Raw genomic sequence first — 22,181 nt, forward strand, 5'->3', positions numbered from 1 at the left:
ATAGTGCAGTTACCTAAAATGCCTTCTACTGAGCTGCAAGAACAGAAGAGGTGCTACTGAAACTGCCGAAAAGGTCTCAAAGCACAAATGACTACTTGGGCTCCCCTCGTCCCCTCCTGCTTCAAGAATCGTCCATCAGAACAGATCCACTTTAACTGAGGGTATTTTACCTAAAAGTCTATTTGCTAAATATTCATATTTGTACTAAAGTTTCAAGTGTACCATAATACACATTAATATTGAGTTAGATTTAAATTTAACATCAAGAGAAGAGAAGTCAAAATGGCAGCGTAGGCGGACTCTGAATTCACCTCCTCCCACGGACACAGCAGACTTACAACTACTCTTGGAAAAATTACCCCTGAGAGAGAATTAAAAACTGGATAAGAGGAACCCCTGCAACAAACGACAGTCCTGAGGTGGAAGAGGCAGAAATTCCCTTCCGGAGAGAAAAAATGCCACCTTCACAGGCCACAACACTTCACGGATGCCGAGAAGCAATCCAAAGGTTAATATATGAACCTCATGGTAATCATAAACCAGAAACCTATAATAAATAAACAAAAAACTAAAAGAAAGGAACCCAAACATAATACTAAAGAAAGCCATCAAACCACAAGGGAAGAGAGCAAGAAAAGAAGAAAGGAACAGAGAAGAACTACAAAAACACCCAGGAAAAAAGCAAAAAAATGGCAGTAAGTACATACTTACCAATAGCTACTTTAATGTCAATGGACTAAATGCTCCAATTAAAAGGCATAGGGTGGCTGATTGGATAAAAACACAAGACCCATATATCTGCTGCATACAAGAGAAACACTTCAGACCTAAAGACATAAACTGAAAGTGAAGGGATGGAAAAAGATACTCCACACAAATGGCAATGAAAAGAAACCTGGGGTAGCAATACTCATATCAGACAAAATAGACTTTAAAACAAAAACTGTAACACGAGACAAAGAAGGGCACTACATAATGATCAAGGGAACAATCCAACAAGAGGATATAACACTTGTAAATATCTATGCACCCAACATAGGAGCACCTAAATATATAAAGCAATTATTAACAGACATAAAAGGAGAAATAAGACAGTAACACAATCATAGTAGGGGACTTCAACACTCCACTTACACCAAGGGATAGATCATCCAAACAAAAGATCAATGAGGAAACGCTGGCCTTAAATGACACACTAGAACAGATGGAACTAGTAGATATATACAGAACATTCCATCCAAAAACTGAAGACGACACATTCTTTTCAAATGCACATGAAACATTCTCCAGGATTGATCATATATTAGGCCACAAGACAAGTCTCAATAAATTCAAAAAGACTGAAATAATACCAAGCACCTTTTTGACAACAATGATATGAAACCAGAAATCGACTATAGGAGGGAAATCAGAAAAGCCACAAATATGTGGAGATTAAACAAAATGCTACTGAACAACGACTGGGTGAACAAAGAAATCAAAGAAGAAATCAAAAAAATACCTGGAGACAAACGAAAATACGACATGCCAGAATTTATGGGACACAGCAAAAGCGGTTCTAAGAGGGAAGGTGATAGCAATGCAGGCCTATCGCAACCAACAAGAAAAATCTCAAATAAACAATTGAACAGTACATCTAAAGGGACTGGAAAAAGAATAAACAAAGCCCCAAATCAGTAGAAGGAGGGAAATAATAAAAATCAGAGCAGAAATAAATGAAATAGAGACTAAAAAAAAAAAAAACAATAATAAAAATTAATGAAACCAAGAGCTGGTTCTTTGAAAAGATAAACAAAACTGACAAACCTTTAGCTAGACTCACCAAGAAAAAAAGAGAGAAGGCGCAAATAAGTAAAATCAGAATGAAAGAGGAGGGCCGGCCCTGTGGCTTAGCAGTTAAGTGCATGCACTCCGCTACTGGCGGCCCGGGTTTGGATCCCGGGCGCACACTGACGCACCACTTCTCCGGCCATGCTGAGGCCGTGTCCCACATACAGCAACTAGAAAGATGTGCAACTATGACATACAACTATCTACTGGGGCTTTGGGGGGAAAAAAAAAGGAGGAAGATTGGCAATAGATGTTAGCTCAGAGCCAGTCTTTCTCAGCAAAAAGAGGAGGATTAGCATGGATGTTAGCTCAGAGCTGATCTTCCTCACTAACTAACTAACTAAATAAATAAATAAATAAAAGAAGACACAAAGAAATGGAAAGATATTCCATGCTCTTGGATTGGAAGAATTAACATAGTTAAGATGTCCATACTTCCTAAAGCAATCTATAGATTCAGTGCAATCCCTATCAAAGTTCCAAGAACATTTTTCATAGAAACAGAACAAAGAATCCTAAAATTTACATGGAACAACAAAAGACCCTGAATAGCGAAAGGAATCTTGAGAAAAAAGAACAAAGCTGGAGGTATCACACTTCCTGATTTCAAAATATACTACACAGCTATAGTAACCAAAACAGCATGGTATTGGCACCAAACCAGACACACAGATCAATGGAATACAATCAACAGCCCAGGAAGATACCCACACATCTATGGACAGCCAATCTTCGACAAAGGAGCCAAGAACATAAAATGGAGAAAGGAATGTCTCTTTAACAAACGGTGTTGGGAAAACTGGACAGCCACATGCAAAAGAATGAAAGTAGACCATTATCTTACACCATACACAAAAATTAACACCAAATGGATTAAAGACTTGAATGTAAGACCTGAAATCATGAAATATCTAGAAGAAAACATAGAAGTACACTCTTTGACATCAGTCTTAGCAACATATTTTCAGGTACCATGTCTGATCGGGAAGGGAAACAACAGAAAAAATAAACAAATGGGACTACACCAAACTAAAAATCTTCTGCACAGCAAAGGAAACCATCAACACAACTAAAAGACAACCTAACAATTGGGAGAAGATATTTGCAAACCATATATCTGATAAGGGGTTAATCTTCAAAATATATAAAGAACTCATAAATCTCAACAACAAAAAAACTAACAATCCAATTAAAAAATGGGCAAGAGACCTGAACAGACATTTCTCCAAAGAAGATATACAGATGGCCAACAGGCACATGAAAAGATGTTCAACATTGTTAACTATCAGGAAAATGCAAATCAAAACTACAATGAGTTATCACCTCACTCCTGTCAGAATGGCTGTAATTAACAAGACAGGAAACAACAAGTGTTGGAGAGGATGTGGAGAGAAGGGAACTCTCACACACTGCTGGTGGGAGTGCAAACTGGTGCAGCCACTATGGAAAACAGTATGGAGATTCCTCAAAAAATTAAGGCTAGAACTACCATACGATCCAGCTATTCCACTACTGGGTATTTAGCCAAAGAACGTGAAAACATATATGCATAGATACATGCACCCCTGTGTTCATTGCAGCGTTATTCACAACAGCAACCTAAGGGCCCATCAAGGGACGAATGGATAAAAAGATGTGGTCAATACACAATGGAATACTACTCAGCCATAAGAAATGATGAAACCCAGCCATTTGTGACAACATGGATGGACTTTGAGGGTGTTATGCTAAGTGAAATAAGTCAGAGGGAGAAGGTCAAATACCGTATGATCTCACTCATTAAGTAGTAGATAATAACAACCACAACCACATAGAGACAGAGATTAGATTGCTGGTTACCAGAGGGGAAGCGGGGAAGGAGGAGAGCGAAAGGGAGGATTAGGCACATGTGTGTGGTGATGGATTGTAATTAGTATTTGGGTGGTGAACATGATGTAATCTATGCAGAAATAGAAGTATAATGATGTACACCAGAAATTTATACAATGTTATAAACCAATGTTACCGCAATAAAAATAAAATATATTCCCCCTAAGGCAATTACCATTAAGGTTGTTTTGAAATTATAAAATGTGAATATTGTTATTATAATTTCACAATGGTTAGTAAACATTATTTCCTTATATGCAAAGTAATCAACTAAATCACCATCACAACAAAGGCAAAAACATAATCTTTTGCTCCTCTTTATGAGAAAGAGTACTCAAAATAGTACTAAATTAAATATATAATAACAAAACTATAAACAGCATTTTATAGCATGTATTTATGTGCAGGCCTTCCGGTGAGCACTTGCCCCACACCATCTCATCTGTCTCATCAAATCCTCTAGCAGCTCTTGTGACCATTTTAAAACAGGACGCCAGGGCTCAGAGAGGACTGAGAGACCCGGCCAGGCATGCTCTCCCCAAAGCCTGTAATCTCATCACCATGTTACAGTGCCTCCATGTAGGATATGTTATCAATTTTTGCTTGGAAATGGACCAATTAAAAGCACAGGCAAAAAGCTTGGACTAGTAAAAATTGGAAAAAATACTAAGAGGAAATAACTGAAAATATTAAGGAAAAGTTATTGAATTCATTATTAAATATCTTCATTGAGGGGTAGGTTATCATCCACGATAAAGAGAGAAATGTTCATTTCAAGTTTATTAAAGTAAAAAATGCCAATATGGTTTATCATTTAAAAATTTCACTTACGGAAATTCAATGATGCAGGATAGCACTATAAAATTAGATTTTCAAGTTAAAATTCATTGTATTATACACTTTTACAGCTTGACAGTGAATTATAAAAGAACGAATCCTCCAAATAAAAAATAGCACAACAGATGATAATTTTAAATGACTGTTGCTATTTTTAGATGAGCATTTGATAAATACCATCAGATAATAACAAACTGCTTGTTTCTTTGATCACTATATAATGGTGGCTATAGCATAGAATAGCAAAACAAAAGGGAAATAGAATTTGAGATTTAGCTTAAACTCAGTTACAGATTAAGATCAGAGTAGAGAAAATAAGGGCATCTAGATGAATACTTGATTTAACACAGCAAATTAAGAAAGACTATTAAGAAAATAATCTTCAATTAAATCTCCAAGATCCAGGACTTTGCAACAAATACATAAATAAACTCCCAAATATGCATGCTGTAAGTTTAAAAGAAAAGCTAATTGATAATTAAAGAAAGAAATCTTTTTCTAAGCTTTGTAGTAATCTAGAAACAACGTTTCTAATATTTGGACAGACCCTATCCACGACCCTTTGAGGGACAGATACAGAAGTAAGGCCCAAGTCACCAGCAGAACTGGACTTCCTCACATTAGATGAACAGTAAGTAACTCCATTGTTAAAAAGCTTATGAACAAAATATTACAAGAATTTCTGAATTTAGACTTACCATATTTTCTTTCAAACAATTCTTCAACTTGTTTACGTAGATCAGTAATTCGAGCATTCCATTTCTCTGAATATTGAGAGAAAGTTAAATCTCAATAATAAATCCCTGTTTGGGAGCACTAATATGTTCTTAAAATGACCCGACATCTAAGGACTTATGTTCTACGCAGTACATCCTGATTTTTAATAATTCATCTCCATCTATATAATTTGACTGTTTTCCTAAGAACTTCTTCCTTTTTCGTGGTTCTTAGAACTGGTTCGGGGCCAGCCCTGTGGCTTAGTGGTTGAGTGTGCGCACTCCGCTGCTGGTAGCCCAGTGTTCGGATCCCAGGCGTGCACCGATGCACCGCTTCCCATGCTGAGGCCGCGTCCCACATACAGCAACTAGAAGGATGTGCAACTATGACATACAACTATCTACTGGGGCTTTGGGGAAAAAAAGTAGGAGGATTGGCAATAGATGTTAGCTTAGAGCCGGTCTTCCTCAGCAAAAAGAGGAGGATTAGCATGGATGCTAGCTCAGGGCTGATCTTCCTCACAAAAAAAAAAAAAAAAAAGAATTGGTTCAATCAGAGATTATAGGGGATGTTTAAAAGGTTATTTCTGAAACACTTCACACTGAGTACCTCTTGTCAGCCTAATAATTTCTGAAAGGCAGAAAAGACCACTCCATTTACACACTACAGAATGGAGGCAAAAAAGAGGGAGATCTCCAAGGTTATTCAGGAAACCTTCCAAAACATGTCTAAGTTATGTGGAAATGAGACTTTATATAGAAAGTCTTTTGCAACTTAGAATAGAGCGCTAAAAAATATAAATATATGTAAACTTATTGTATGTATAAATTCAATTTATATCCAGTAATTGTGACTATAAAAAGTTAAAATACTAAAATGCATTTAAAAAATGTATATAAGCTAAATGTTCTATCTATTCAATATATGGATCACAAACACAATTGGCCACTAATATTTATTTAGTCCCTTCAAACAGATACATCATCCATTGGGTTTTGGGTACATTTGCTGCTGGCAGTCACACAGAGCAAGAAAAATCAAGATGTGAAATATTTCTTAAACAAAAAAGGTTTTAAAGCTAAGAAAAGGGGCCGGCCCGGTGGCACAGTGGTTAAATTCGCGCACTCTGCTTCAGCGGCCCAGGGTTTGCTGGTGCAGATCCTGGGCACGGACCTACTCACTGCTCATCAAGCCATGCTGAGGCGGCATCCCACACTATAAGAACTAGAAGGACCTACAACTAGGATATACAACTACGTACTGGGGTTTTGGGGAGAAAAAAGGAAAAAAAGAAAGAAAGAAAAAGAGGAAGATTGGCAACAGATGTGAGCTCAGGGCCAGTATTCCTCAAAAACAAAACAAAGCTAAGGAAAATAATTACTGTGTCATTAACACAGATGTAAAGTCTACTAACTGCAGTTAACGTCAGACGATACAATGGCTTATGCTTTGGTAAACCCAAACTATGCTTACACAATGTCTGTAAGGGCACTTCAAACTGCCCATGGTTTTCCTCAGATCATACGGCAGTAATACAGTTTAAAGCATTGCACCAAAGAGCGCTATAAATGCTATCAGTAACACAAAGAGTTCAGAAGCAAATAAAGACAACAGGCCTGTGTTTAATGGGGAACTCACCAAAGTTGAACTCCCTCACTTTCCGTTTCCCAGCACTGGCAGGCTCCGTGGCTGGCGGCTGAGGCGGCTCACTGCTCTTTGGCCTCTTGGTAGGTGGAGAATAATCATCATCTTGAAAAAGAAAACCGTCATCACTGGAGGAACAGTCTATGCGAGTTACAGCCACCGCCTGTTCAATTCTCAACATCCAAAAGATGTGGAGGCTTTAAATCTGTTTGGTGTATCAGTCATTATTTCTGTACTGTCATTTTCAGCATATTTTTCCCAGTTACATGTGCAGTTTTCCTGTCCTTTTGGGATGTGCCAAGTGACTAGTCCTCATTTTCTTTTTTCTTGCTTCATTTTTTTAGTTTGCTTCATTTGAATTGTCATTACAAATTTTCCCTTCTCCTCTCATAACCCCTCTCACCTGCCTAGAATTATAGCCCATTTTAATTCTTTCAAGAAAAACGTTTTAATGGAGACAGCTACTTACAACTATACAAACATATATAAGGGGGAAAAACAGCTTGAATGGAAAAATAAATATTTGAGCTCATACAAAACTCAAGCATACATAAACAAGGGAGGTTGGATAACTGTATGTCAAACACTCTTAAACACAGATCTTATAGCATTAAAGAAATAGGGCTACATTATTTATGAAACAGACAATGTTGATTCAGTCAATACAAAACCTATGAAGAAATGAGCAATCAGATATTTACACACAGAATACAGACTACTCAAGACATTTATAGTAAGAGTTCGTGCTAATTTCTTCTTGGATATGTCTGCAACTCAACTCTGCTGTGATATTTCAGTATATCTAATGCTAAGATTAAAGGCATTTGGATCAAATAAGAAAAGCAATCAGTGTTACCTTCTAGTCCCTGGAAATGTCAAGTGGGACACTACTAAGATTTCTGCTCAAATACCATCCATTAAGTTACTGAAAATACCATTTTAAGAAATCTATACTTAAAAACAAATATGAGATACAGAAGAAAATAATTACTATGTTAAAGATCACAGCAACAATAAAAAGATAACCTTTCAAATACATAAGTTACCCTTTTAGATCAGTATAATTTTCATTCTCGTTTTATTGCTAAAGAAACAAGCTCAGAGAATGTTATGTGACTTAACCATGTCACATCACTAGACAGCACAGCTGAGATTAGATTATAGGTATAACTCTCCACAAAACTAACAGGTTAATTCTCAAACAGATAAGAAGAAATCCAGATTCAGCCTAATATGCAATGTTGCCTGGGACAGCAATGGATAACTTCTATATACTTCACATGCTAATCAAGGGAAACCTGACTGAAGTCTAAAATACTTCTGCGGTAGTTCTCCCTTATCCACGGTTTTGCTTACCTGTGGTCAATCTTGAAAATATTAAATGGAAAATTCCAGAAATAAACAATTCATAACCATAAATTGCAAACTGTCCTGCTCTGGACGTGACTCATCCCTTTGTCCAGCATATCCACGCTATATACGTTCCCCATCCGTTAGTCACTTAGTAGCCCTCTCAGTTATCAGATCAACTGTCAAGGTACTGTGGTGCTTGTGTTCAAGTCACCCTTCTTTTACTTAATGATGGCCCCAAAGCACATGAGTACTGATGCTGGCAATTCGGATACACCAAAGAGAAGCCACAAAGTGCTTCCTTTAAGTGAAAAGGTGGAAGTTCTCGACTTAATAAGGAAAGAAAAAAACTGTATGCTGAGATTGCTAAAATGTACTTATTACAGTCTATTGTTATAATTGTTCTATTTTACCACTAGTTGTTAATCTCTTACTGTGTCTAATTTACAAATTAAACTTTATCATAGGTATGTAATTTAGGCAAAAACATATAGTCTATAAAGGGTTAGGCACTATTCGTAGTTTCAGGCATCCACTGGGGGTCTGGGAACACGGCCCCGCAGAGGGAGGACCAGAGTATCTCATTCCTATCACAGCATCAGAGAACACAATCAGACACTGTTGCCCTGCTTCCCTGACTCTGGGTTCTACCTATAATGCCAACAGATATTCTGGGGTACTGAAATCATTTAGGTGATTATCTATGATTATTATTATCATGATTATTCTAACCAATACAAGAAAAAGGTACCAATGTCACCAATACCTGATAAAGTCATACTAGGACTCATTTATGTGCTGGGAAACACAAAAATGCTACTGTAGAAGATGCTATATCAGGAAAACATTATCATACAAACAACTTATGACACTATAAAAACTTTCATGTGTTGAATGCCACTGTAGAAACCCATGTTCAAATCCAGAAAAAAAAAAATCTATGGGAGAAAATTTAAAAATGACAAACTACTAGTAAAATGAAACTTGACTATGTCATCTGAACTTATAATTATTAAATTACTACCAGGATTAAAAATGGTCAAAAGAGATTATTAAGTAATTAGATTCAAAGCTAAGTAGATACATTTTGGAAAACATATTACATATCATTGACATGTCTGGCTTTTAATTCTGAAAACACACTGGGGGAAAAAACCCTCTTTTCCAACTTCCAAACATATTTTTTGAAGCCTAAAAGTATTTTTATGCTAGTTCTCAAAGGGTGAAATGAAATATACTCATTTCACCTATGAATATTATCAAAAGTATTTTAGATGCTTAATATTTCATTACAAACATTAAGCAATGACATTTAAAACAAAAGTATTTTCCCTATAGGCTAACTAATGTAGCCTAAATATTTCTACATATCATCATTTAAACTGATCATTAACTGAATTACATAAAAACTGAAAGATTATAAAATGAAAATGCAAATGTAGCTGTAGGATGGTAATGAAGAATCGCAGAAATTTATCGTATTCATCTCAATTACAATCTAAACTGTCTGAAATTGAGGCCAAGGGGAAAGGCTGACAGAGCTTTTCTTTAATGTCAAGACCTCACTCCTTCAATCAGTTTAACTTATTTTCGAACAAAAAGAATAGTATAAATGTTTTTTATGAAAGTAACCTCATCAATCATAAACAGCAAAAAGAAAAAAGGTAAATCTAGGAGTAGTTTAAAAGAAACGATTTAACAAAGATTGTCAAATATTAAAAAGTGGTATCACATTTCTCTCCAGTGAAATAACGAAGTTCAATCTATTAAATGTGAACAAATATAGATGAAATTTAATTATTTGTAATAATAAAATATCACACCACACATTCTATTAAAAGACTAACCCATTTCACATATTAACTAATCTTTAGGTGTCTTAAGTAAATACAAAACATGGAATTAAATCATATGGAGTATGAACTTATAACACACCTTCCATTTTTGTTGCCCCTCTGCAGCAAAAAACTATTGGTTTTGAGAAAGTATGAGAAAACGTTTTTGAGGAAGTATGAGAAAATGTTACTCTTGACCTCAAAATCCTTTTCACAAAGGATCAAAGTTATTTATTTCTCCATCGCAGAAAATATCCAATAAAGCTCCAGGAGCTCACCTCCAATTGTTTTCTATTTATCCAGCAGGGTCCATTGGGGTCCAGCAGGGAGCATTGTTTTCTAATTATCATGGTGTTTCAACATTGTAATAACAACCACTTTTGTGTAAAAAGATACATATTTCACGATGCTTCAAATTCAAGCCCAAAATAGAAATGTTTACATCATCAAAACTTAAAGCTTATAAAATGAATTTCAAAATATTTTCATACGCAAAAGCTGGTGTTCAGGAACACACAATAGTTACGCTACCAGTACTAACACAAGCACCCCCACACCTCAAAAACAGGCAGCAACAGTCCCTAACTCAAAATTTGTATTTAGGAAAAAACCTTGTTTTCTTTTTTGCAAGATATTTACAAACATGTCTATAGATAAGACAAACTTCAGAGCTAAAATTTATTTCTGCATTCTCATTTGTGAATGCATTAATAGAACATGAAAACAAATTCTGACACTTTTTTTCAACATAAATGGTAATGTTTGATCATAAAATCTGACACCTATTCAAAGGAAAACAAAAAAAAAAAATCAAAACAAATCAGGCACTGTATCTCTTTTGAAATTACTCAGAGTTAGAGCCATTAATTACCTTAAACATTTCAAATTAAATGGATGGCATTTTTCACCCAAGGATCCAGGTCATAAATCTTCTAAAGCTCATTTTTACAATAATTGATGTTCATTAAGTGACTCTCTAGCAGCTATAAAATTAAAAACATTTTCAAATGCTAACCTATCCAATTACACAGATTTTATGAACTCTCCAATAACAATGGTAAGATAAGCACAATAACCAAACAACGACAAACAGTAAAGCCTACTGGCTCTATGTTCAGAATATCCCCAGAATTCAACCACTTCTCATCTCCACTGCCACCACCCTGTTCTAAAGCGCCTTGCTCTCGGCCCTGGATAACTGCAATAGTCTGCTTCCACTATGGTCTGCCCTCCTCAGCCTTGTTTCTTCAAAGTGAAGAACTGAACCTACGGCTCCTCTGTTCAAAAACCTCTAATGGAATTGCCTATCTTATCTTGTTCACTCCTAAATTGTTAGCACCTAATACAGTCCCAGCACACACAAGGGGTCTGGTATGCAGAATGACTAAATGAACATTTGAACAGTGCAGTCTTTAATCAAGTGTAGCAGCCAAATAGATACCAAGGCCCTAGGCATGGATTTCACAAAAACTGATACCACCAGAGGATGACAGGCAACCAAACTACTGAAGCTCTAGAACAGCACGATCCTAACTATAGTCCATGTACCAGATGTGCACTACATGTACAACTGCATTCCTGTGTCCAAAAAGTTATGTCTGTATTTCAATGTATATGAGAAAGAAAGAAAATTAAAAATTTCAAAGACAGTCTTACTTAAGACAACAAAATTAATTTTTAAATGAATCAATTTAAAGAAAAAACTTAAGTAATGAACAGGCAGTTAGGCTACGGCAGAATGACATTTGGGAATGGCTCAGGTTTGGGAAATAATGCCCTAAAATGATAAGACCTCTGTTAAGGCAAAAAGCTTTCCGTTATTAGCACACCCATGACAGCTAGACCTCAAACAACTCTAAGTTAAGATTTTCTCTGCACATATCACATATCAAAGACCTGACAGCAGTCTAATTTTATCCAAAAGCGCAATCACGATGTTTATGAAGTTAAGGCATCCACAGTCATATTATTCCAAGGGCTATTTCCCAAACCTAAGTCACCCAAGTTACAAACGTGTTTCTCTGACTTCAAACACAAATGGATCACCTCAAATGGAAGCACACACCTCAGAGCACCCTGCCGGCAAAAGGTAAGGAAGGCAATGGGTAAGGAACACTATCCTGCAGAGATAACACGTCTGCAGCAATGCCAATTAGCGCCTTCCTAACTCCACACAATTTCAAATAAAGATACTGACGTTATGGTACTGTGGAAAATCTGACAAACGTACTTGATGACAAAGTTCCTTTTTTTTCTTTTCTATAAACTATTTGGGAAATGCAGAAAGATACAACAGGAGACAGTAAGTCAGGCCCAGGGAAGCAGGATTATCTTATTTTCTTCCAAGCACAAGAATTTTCCTACACAAACTAACATCATTCTCTAGACATACTTTTCCTTTTAAACTTGCCTTGTTCAGAAAAGGCAGGGATTTTTTTTCACTAAACATATTACATTAGGGATCTTTTTCAGATCACTTACACACACACACACACACACAAATCACTATTTTAATGCCCGTGTATTTTTTCTAAGAAAAATACCAAAACTTAATTTTCTAACTATAGACACGTAACTAACTTTTACCACTTTGCAATTATCTTTCCAGAAAAAAATATAATATACTTATCAAACAGACATGCACGTAAATTCTCATTTGACCTTCCCTGTTAATCACAGATTTACATTTTACCTTCCTTAATGTATGAGTAAAAAGTAACTAGCAATTTAATTAAGGTTGATATACAGTTTGCTCGTGAACACATAAGCCATGGGAAACGCTACCCTATGAGGTAATTACTTTACAGAGACCTGGTATTTCACAGGTCTTCTGAACATAAAGAAGAAGCCTATATAGCAAAATTCTACTACTGGTTGACAAATTTGGATGATAAATCAAGCTTCCGGCACTAGGTCTTAGTTTAAAAGAAACGGGATTTATCGTTCCCTCCAGAGAGGTAAAATTGAAAAGACTAACATGTTTAGGTTTATGAGCCATTTATTTCATAATTATCTTAACATCTCTCTACAGGTCATATGCTATAAAAGCAAGTATTTACTTTCTAAACAATTTTAATACAGCCTTTATCTGCTTTAAGATTTGATACATTGATTTGGTTATTAGTCCTATATAAAACTTCTATCCTAATAATTTTAATAATCATCTATTTTTCTTATCTCTGTAGAAAGAAGAAACTTCTGAATGTTTATAATATTTATACACTCTTAGGATTTTCTTCTCTGACAGTTAATGAGGTTTCCAACTAAAAAGCAATTAAATTCAGTTATTTAATGCTAGACTATAAACAATTCAAAACTGCTTTTAGGTTAGTAAAATTATATTCATGACAAAAGAAATATGCATATTAAATTAATTGTGATATTAACACATGAAGTATGACAAAACTTCTCATATTAGGTGGAGAATTTAATCAACTTAATTTTAGAAGCAATGAAGACAAACATTTTGAGTAGTTTGAAGTAGCCGAACACTACAAATAACCACCAGCTGGACACCAGTAGGAGACAGGTTATTAAAAAAGAAAAAGAGAGAGAGAGAGATACCAAACCAAGAAAGGTTATGCAGCAGTTAAAAAAAATAATAATAATGAAGTACAAAGATGTGTGGTTATGGGGAAAAAAAGAAATCTACGGGAAATGTGATACGTACGTATTTTAAATGTTCGTTATAATGTTGGTATGCTGAAAATATCTATGTATTTTTGCAAAACTAAATATATATACATGTGTATATATAGACCAAATTATTTTTAGATGTATATACAATAAACTGACATCTACCCTTGAGTATAGGAACTTTGGAGCAGGGCAGAGGTAAACAAAACTCTACACAGTGCAATTTCTTGTTTCAATATTTTACCTTAGGAAAGGACTACTTTGAGGGAAAAAATTTATAGGAATATTGTGAGACATTAAAAGGAAAAAAATTTTCAATATGCATTTAATTAAATATGAAACATGAGTGTTAATAATTAGCTGAATTTTTAAATAATTCAGACAAACTGGCTCACCTGCATTCATGCATTATCTTCGAAGAAAAAACTAAGTTTAAAGCAACTTTAGCTCAAGACATTAGTTTAGAATATATTTGTAGCTACTGCTTCAAAACAGTTTTTAAAGACAGATTATATGTCAGCTCTAATAATAGTATTTTAGGGGGAAACTGGCGTTAAAATCTGACGAAACTCTCAACGCTTTCTCCTCTGCTTTACTTAGACAGTAGCAGGGCTTCCAGTAGCAATCAGATCTCTTCTATCACAACCCATTAACAGGTTACAGCATCCGCTTTGTGTGCATCCAGTCTGGTCATAGCTTTTGTTTTTTATTCTCTATTCCCAATGATAGAAAGTATAGCTTGGTCTACTGCTCATTTTCACGGCTTACTTTTGTCGTCTAAAGCTCCCCAATCACTGGGTGTGCTGCTGTGAAGGGGGCTGCTTTGGTCACACATACACATATATGCTTCAGTTTTTTTCACAGGTTTCCTTTAAAAATGAATGAAATGCATACTTAGCAATGTGAATGTGACAAATATGTTTATGACCAGAAGTAAACTTTTGGAATCAAGGCTTTGATAACTAACCTTCAATAGTCACCTCAACTTCAGGGTCCTCACTTGTTTCTGAAGGGACATGCTGAGTAGAATCTTGAAAAAAATAAAATTCTAGAATGACATTCATTACAAAGCACTTTCTATATGTTCCAACATTTTACTGATTTGATATTCCAAAAGAAGCCTATGATAAAATTTTATTGGCATTTTAATCCATCTCATATTCATTCAATTAAAATATCTGACTCTTTTAATTATAAATAGGGATAAGAGAAAACAAAACGTAGAAAAAGTCTGGAAACTATTAGATAATACCAAGTTACCTGCATCAACAGACTCAAAAATCTTGTATTTTTAGAGAACTATGATTATAATGAAGTCACAATTCTTTTCCTGCTGTAACTAAAAAATGCTAGGATAAAAACAAAAGCTTTCTATTATTTTACTATTTCTTCTCTCCTTCCAGAAATCCTCAGAGTGGTTTATATTGTTAAATAAAACCACAATCAATTTTTTGCAACGGGGACCTTCATTATCAAGACAATGACTGCAAAAAACGCATACAGGACTGAATCCCCTAACTTTATATGCAATATACTTAAAAAAATTAAATATTTTATTAATATTTGTGTTACTACACAAAACAAATGTACATCAGAATGTTAGTGCTAGAAGCTCAGCTAGAGAGTCTTTGTCAACTCTCTTTTCATTTGCAAAGGTTGAGAGATTAATTGATTTGCCAAAGATTATGTTTACTTGTTAGTAAAGGAATAAAGACCAGAACCCAGGTTCAATTCAACTCTATTAACACTGCAATATAACAATAAAAAGCTCCTCAAAAATAAAGTATTTCAAAGCCTAATATCTACTAATAAAATTGCAAACTGTGAAGCAATTCATATTGCCTAATGAGCCCTGGTACCATGTATCTTGTATACAGGTATCTCATTGTTGGAAGTAGTGCCTATGCAAAACAGGATTTTCTTACAGAGGAAACACCTCATTACCTCCACACAATAAAACATTAAAAAATTCACCCACACAATCTTCTATAAAAAGATCTCAAAAAGAAATGTAAAACATTCTTTAAAATGAGCATCTCAATATTGCTGCAAGAAATGTATTCCAGTTAGAAACCCTAATTCTAAAATTGAATTGGGAAAGATTAGCCAACATTGCAGGGACTTTTAAGAACTCCCTCGACTCAAAGAGAGTAAAAGATCAAATTAATGATTTAAAAAAAATAATAAAGTAAAAAAGCAAATATAAGGACTAAAAAGTTACAGAATAGACTCCCTTCTTATTCTAGAAAAATAAGACACAACATGACCAGTTTATGAGAAAAAAAATAATTTTAAAACAAGATTCAGTCACGACACCAGTCATTTTCCTTGGGAGAAATCTACAAAAATTCTTTTGGAACTATATAAACCACTTAGAAATAGGAAGCCATTGTGCACAGTAACAGTTTAACTCCAGAGTCCAGTTACTAAAAAAGCTGTACCACAGTTAAATGTTCACTCAATCCTAAAATTAAAGGAAGATGGTTGATAAACAGACCAAGTAGTTCATGGGGTAGTTGTGGGTATAAAAATAAGCAGAGGGGGCCGGCCCCGTGGCTTAGCAGTTAAGTGCGTGCGCTCCGCTGCTGGTGGCCCGGGTTCAGATCCCGGGCGCGCACCGATGCACCACTTGTCCGGTCATGCTGAGGCCGCGTCCCACACACAGCAACTAGAGGGATGTGCAACTATGACATACAACTATCTACTGGGGCTTTGGGGGGAAAAAGGGGAAAAAAAATAGGAGGATTGGCAGGGATGTTAGCTCAGGGCTGATCTTTCTTCCCAAAAAAAAAGAAGAGAGGAAATCTCTCTTTTATTAATCTTATGCAGAATATATTAATCCCACTTTAAAAATTGGTACCACTGACAAATAATGTACACTGAAATTTCACAACGTTATAAACTATTATGACCTCAATAAAACTTAAAAAAACAACAAGCAAACAAATCTACCAGGAAAGAATAACAAAACTGGTACCATTAAATAGTATGTTTTAAAATGAAATATGAACAGAGCCAGCAATAATTTTAATTCTAAAATACTGAAACCAAACTTTCTTAAAAGATTTTTAATATGACACAAGATGACCAGGGGCAAAAAAAGGGCAGCAAAAAAGGCAGCATTTTGCATCATGAAGAGTTTTACTTACCACTTAAGTTCTCATCCCCATATGCTTTATTATTCAGTACAGTAAAAGAGGTATATTACATCTTAGGACTAAAAAAAAAGACCTGTTGGCTAAGAAGGCATACCAAAACAATCATCTTTTAATTTCTAAATAAGATGTTTTAAGGATAATATTCTCTTTAATACAGAGCAAACATATAAAATACAGCAAAATAAAAATCCTTTTTCTTTTTTAAATAATTTTATTTATTTATTTTTTCCCCCCAAAGCCCCAGTAGATAGTTGTATGTCATAGCTGCATACTCTTCTAGTTGCTGTATGTGGGACGCAGCCTCAGCATGGCCAGAGAAGCGGTGCGACGGTGCGTGCCTGGGATCCGAACCCAGGGCGCCAGCAGCAGAGCACGCACACTTAACCACTAAGCCATGGGGTCAGCCCAAAAAAAATCCCTTTATTTCTAACCTTCTGCTGGTACTTCCATTTCTGTTCCTTCATTGCCCTCTGAAGAATGACGGCTTCCTAAAAGGAAAATAAACCATATATAATAAACCAATAAAAACTTACATTGAAAGAAGAGAAACTAGGTAACAATGCACACAATTTAAGACTTATATAACACAACATATACAAACTGATTCTTTTAACTCCTTAGCAGTTAATTCAAACAAAGTGATCTAATTCAGAAAAGCACATAACACTTCTATATGAAAACTCAAAAAATTATTTGAAAATGTAAGCATATAGAGTAAACCTAAGTAGGTTTGGGGATTTAATATTAGTCACTGTAACTACACAATTACTGATAGATGTTGGAATTTGAGAAAGAGAACGATTATGTTTCAAAGTACCATGCTCATCTGTCAATGACGCACACACAAAAACACAAATCAGTAAATTCTTTCTTTGCTCACAGACTCGATTAAGTCTAGATAAACAAGTTCAGGTTTTGCTGTGAAATGTTTCCTGCTTTCCATTTTTACTACGGTGGAAGCTATGGAAACTCAATCCCCATTATTTAATCAAAGTTGTACTTAAAGAAAACTCATAAGTTAAAACTTAAGATACTACCTTTAGTCTCAAAAGCATTTTAATTCAGGTAATATAATCTGCCTGCTTCTACAAACTGGAACATAAAGCAATGTATCAGGTTAGGCAGTCACAAGGAAAACAGGCTCATCCTACCAGATCAGAAGTTTACCCATAAATAGGAAAGAAATAACCTAAAATATGAGAGAGCCACTTAGGATTAAGTGCCCAAACTGCCCCAGAATATTCATCCTCTGTCCTTAAATGTCTCAGCTACTAACACGGAAAAGATTGAAAATCACTGCCTTCATGTATAAATAAAATATGTTACCTATGAGCCACATGGGGGAGGGGAAGCAAAATCGAATCTGTGTTGTCATCCACTGATAACTAAATTCAGAAGCTCCACTAAAGGTACAACCCCTAGATACAGGTTTTAAATATATTTTATCTTGATTTTTAAAGAGCACTGATTACAGTTTCAAAAAACTGTTAATTAAGTGTCTAGCACCTTTGAATTTAAAATGCCATGCTAAGGTCAAATATTTTTGGTTTTCAATGTCTAGCTTTATGATGTCACAATACCTTGGGATTTTTTTCCACTTACTTCATATTATAAAAACTCACCTGAGCTCAAAACACCAGGTAAATCTATAAATCTACAGCCACGAATTACTCTTTAATTAACTTTTCAAATAAACTTTCTCAACACACAGTCTCTTCCTCCCTTTTTAAACTTTAACATTTGAATTTATGGAGCATTAGGTTCTTTGACTCTAACGTCAAAGAAAACAAAGACGTGAGGTCAAAGGAGTAAGAGATAATGGAGAAGTCAATACATAAAAAGAAAAGGTTGGGCAAAGAATAACAATAGTTAAGGTGGTTGTTCCACCTTTCATAATATTACAAGAGTCTGTGTAAACAACGATTCTATGTGTCCTTTTCGTTCTTTTAAAATCTGAAACAAGCAATTACATTTATATTATAAGTAAAGCTGAAGAAAATAAATCTTACGCATTCAAAGCCAGAATAGACAGAAGTTAAAAGACATCACAAAAGCCTATGATCATCAAGTTAGGGAACACTAGATAAAAATTCCCAAAAAGGTATACAATTAATAAACTTAGGGATTGACAAGTGATATTTTACAATCTTTCTAAAAAACTAAGTATCAATATGACCTTATCAATATTTACATTATTAACTATACAATAAAAACCTTACTTCTGACTATTCTGATATAAGGTATAAATGTGTACTTTACCTTAAATATGAAAGTGTGTCATGTACCCATTTCGAGATTCATTACTAGATTCACAAAAGGGAAAATTGGTTTTGAAAAATTTTTGCTTGTGAAGTTCATTTATATGTTTAAAAAAAATAAGGCCAATACATTTCTTTTTCCTTTTCCATTTAGAAAATTACATAGATATAAACACTAAAACACAGTCTGTCCAATATAAAGAAACATTAAATAAGAACAGTATGTGGGAAAATGGAAGTGAAAAAGTTATACCTTGCAAAGACTTCGAAAGGGGGAGTTTGTCATCAACATCATCAGTTTCAGAAGGGCCTGCTTTGGAATACAAAGATAAAACTTCAAAAGTAATCCCAAAAATATATTTTGGGTCACTTTAGTAAACAAATTTGGGTGAGAGATATGGAATAATAGAGCCTTTTCATGAACAGAAAAGGCAAAATTAAAAAAAAATGACTAACAAAATGAGTGGTGTCAATCCATGGTCTTAGTGAATGGAAAAAGTGTACTCAGATACCTTCATATATAGACAGTCAAAGGAAATTGTGAAAATGGCTAGACACAGACTGAATGGGAATGATACGTCTAAAACGGTGGAGATGGGGTTTTTAAAACAGTAAAAGGTTCGTAACAGCACACTACAACTTCTACTTCACACAGACTAAGTGCAGGTTTATCTTACAAGGTGTATTTGTTCCTTCCTTGACAAATATTTGCTTAATCTTTTGTGATACTGAAGAAAAATGCAGAATCAAATTGTTATACCTTTCCTTTTCTTAGAATCTCTAAAATCATATAATTAAACTATCAATAAGCTTGAATCTCCATTGAAGTAGAAACATGACAAACTAAGTTATTAATTCAGAATTCCTTTCCTGCAGATCCATAAGCATTTTTTAATAACTCAACATAGTTCTCTCCAATTATTAACATATAAAGTATTTTGGGTTAATTAAACCTTCACAAAATGCTATCGATTCTGACAACACATTTGCATGTATTATATCAAGCTTTTCAGGGATGACAGTAAGATTTAAAAGAATAAAACACTGTGGTTTCCATGGCTACTTAACATAAAACATATTCTTGCATTACTATGAATATAAACCACTTCACTATCTCTGAATATAATTTGGAAAATATCCTAAGACTTTTGAAAGGCTTTGCTATAATGCATGAGAAATTTCACCAAGAGGCACAAAACGACACGTTATAAGCAAAGGACACATCACAGAAGAAAACAATTTCATAGAAAATACAAAAGTTGTTTATATTTGGAATCTAAACTAAGAGCGAGATACTGCATTAACAAGACCTGAATTCAAATGCCAGATTCACTGCTTCCTAGTCATGTGGTCCTGGGTGAAAATATACAGAAAAAAATTAATTAAATGATAGCTAAGGGTATTAATTGACTTCTAAATACTGTTTTAGCTGCTTTTTCACAAGTTCACCTATGTGACATTCTCAATATTGTTCTAATTTTTTTTTTAAATGCAGTATATTTCTTAGGATTCCCCTTGTATAGAATTTGTTTTAAATAACCTGTTTATTATTTTCTAATTTACCTAATTACATTATGTTCAGGAAATTTTTTGAGGCTATCTGTGAACAAGTATAAAGTCAACTTTTGTAAAACATCCATGCTTTGTAAATAAACATTTATTTGCTGGGTACAGAGTTCTGGATATACATCAATTAGCTTATGTTTATAAACTGTCGACTTAAAATACTGTGTTTATCATTTATAAGTATTCATTATTTGTTAAAATCTCCCACATGACTGTAGATCTATAAATTTATCATACTTGTGTGTAATTCTTTATTTCTACTTTTATTTTGAGGCTACACTGTCAGGTATACACAAATTAATGACTGCTATATGAACTCAGAGACTTATTACTATACATTATGTATATCTTCTCTTTATACCTGTTATTTTTTTCTTTTTTTGCTTCAAATTAATATTGCTAAACTTGATTTCTTTTGGTTAATATTTGCCCAGCATACCTTCAGAGATCACTATATTTTCAAATTATCTATGATGTTTCATCTTAGCTACATGTTTTAACAGAACATTTGGATTTTACTCATCGTAAGACAGGCAGCGTACTTCACCCTCAAACTCAAAATGTTAGTAGTGTCCACTGGTCATTGTGAAAATCAAACGTTCCCACGCTCACATCTGAGCACCACTGTCTTAGAGGAAGACAGCACGTGCACAGAGACATGTCCAAGCCTATTTTGGAATACCAAAAAGTTTTGAAGAAAACATAAATATCCTTATGTAGAAGAATGAATAAATTAACTACAGTATAATCACACAATTTAACTACCACAATGATAGTAATTAAATCTACATGTGACAAAATAGATAAATCTTGAAAACATATTAAATGACTGACACACAAGAACACACACACAACAACATATACAGCATGGTATCATTTGTTTCGAGCTTAGAAACTGAGAGAATCGTACACATAAATGTATGTGCACAGATATACATACACAGACACTTCTGCGGGAATATATATGCAGTGAAAGCATAAAATCATTATCAAGAAGGAGAACCCTCAATTTCAAGTAAACAGTTAACTCAGGAGGAATAAAGAAAAAGTGAGAATTCGGGAGAGCCCAAAGAAGGGTGTCAATTACATATTTAACATGTTGTATCATGTGGGGGAAGGGAGACGACAAACTATTAAGATTCAGTAAAACTGGGCAGACATATATCTGTAGGTTTTAAACATTTCATTTTTAAAAAGCATTTTAGAAATACAATAGAGCACTGCAAATAAATGATCTATAAGTACACCCAACAATATGTCTCACAAATTATATGTTTTACAAAAGAAGCCTGAAATAAAAGTAAAGACTGAAGGATTCTATTTACATGAAATACAAAAACAGGCAAAACTAACCTAGGTTTTCACAAGTCAGGACAAGAGTTACCACTGGAAGGGGGTTGCCTGGAAAGGAGCCGCAGGGAAGGAGCTTCTAGAAAACTCATACCTAACCACAGACCTTCAGAAAGCATGATGTACAACTG

The 22,181-nt window shown here is 34.6% G+C and overlaps 1 protein-coding gene across 8 annotated transcripts in view; it reads right to left on the reverse strand.

Moving 5' to 3' along the window:
• The window catches only part of GTF2I (general transcription factor IIi), a 117,171-nt gene that overhangs the window by 45,709 nt on the left and 49,281 nt on the right, over positions 1-22,181 (reverse strand). For 3 of the 8 annotated variants that reach the window (XM_058568942.1, XM_058568939.1, XM_058568943.1), the window contains 5 exons: positions 19,388-19,447; positions 17,308-17,364; positions 14,686-14,748; positions 6,892-7,002; positions 5,235-5,300 (listed from right to left, as the gene is read on the reverse strand). In XM_058568942.1, coding sequence (XP_058424925.1) covers positions 5,235-5,300; positions 6,892-7,002; positions 14,686-14,748; positions 17,308-17,364; positions 19,388-19,447 — 357 coding nt within the window. The remainder of the gene's footprint in view (positions 1-5,234; positions 5,301-6,891; positions 7,003-14,685; positions 14,749-17,307; positions 17,365-19,387; positions 19,448-22,181) is intronic. The other 5 variants (XM_058568941.1, XM_058568944.1, XM_058568946.1 and 2 more) reach the window with 5 other exon arrangements.

Source organism: Diceros bicornis, chromosome 26, assembly GCF_020826845.1.
Source record: "Diceros bicornis minor isolate mBicDic1 chromosome 26, mDicBic1.mat.cur, whole genome shotgun sequence".
Taxonomy (NCBI): domain Eukaryota; kingdom Metazoa; phylum Chordata; class Mammalia; order Perissodactyla; family Rhinocerotidae; genus Diceros; species Diceros bicornis.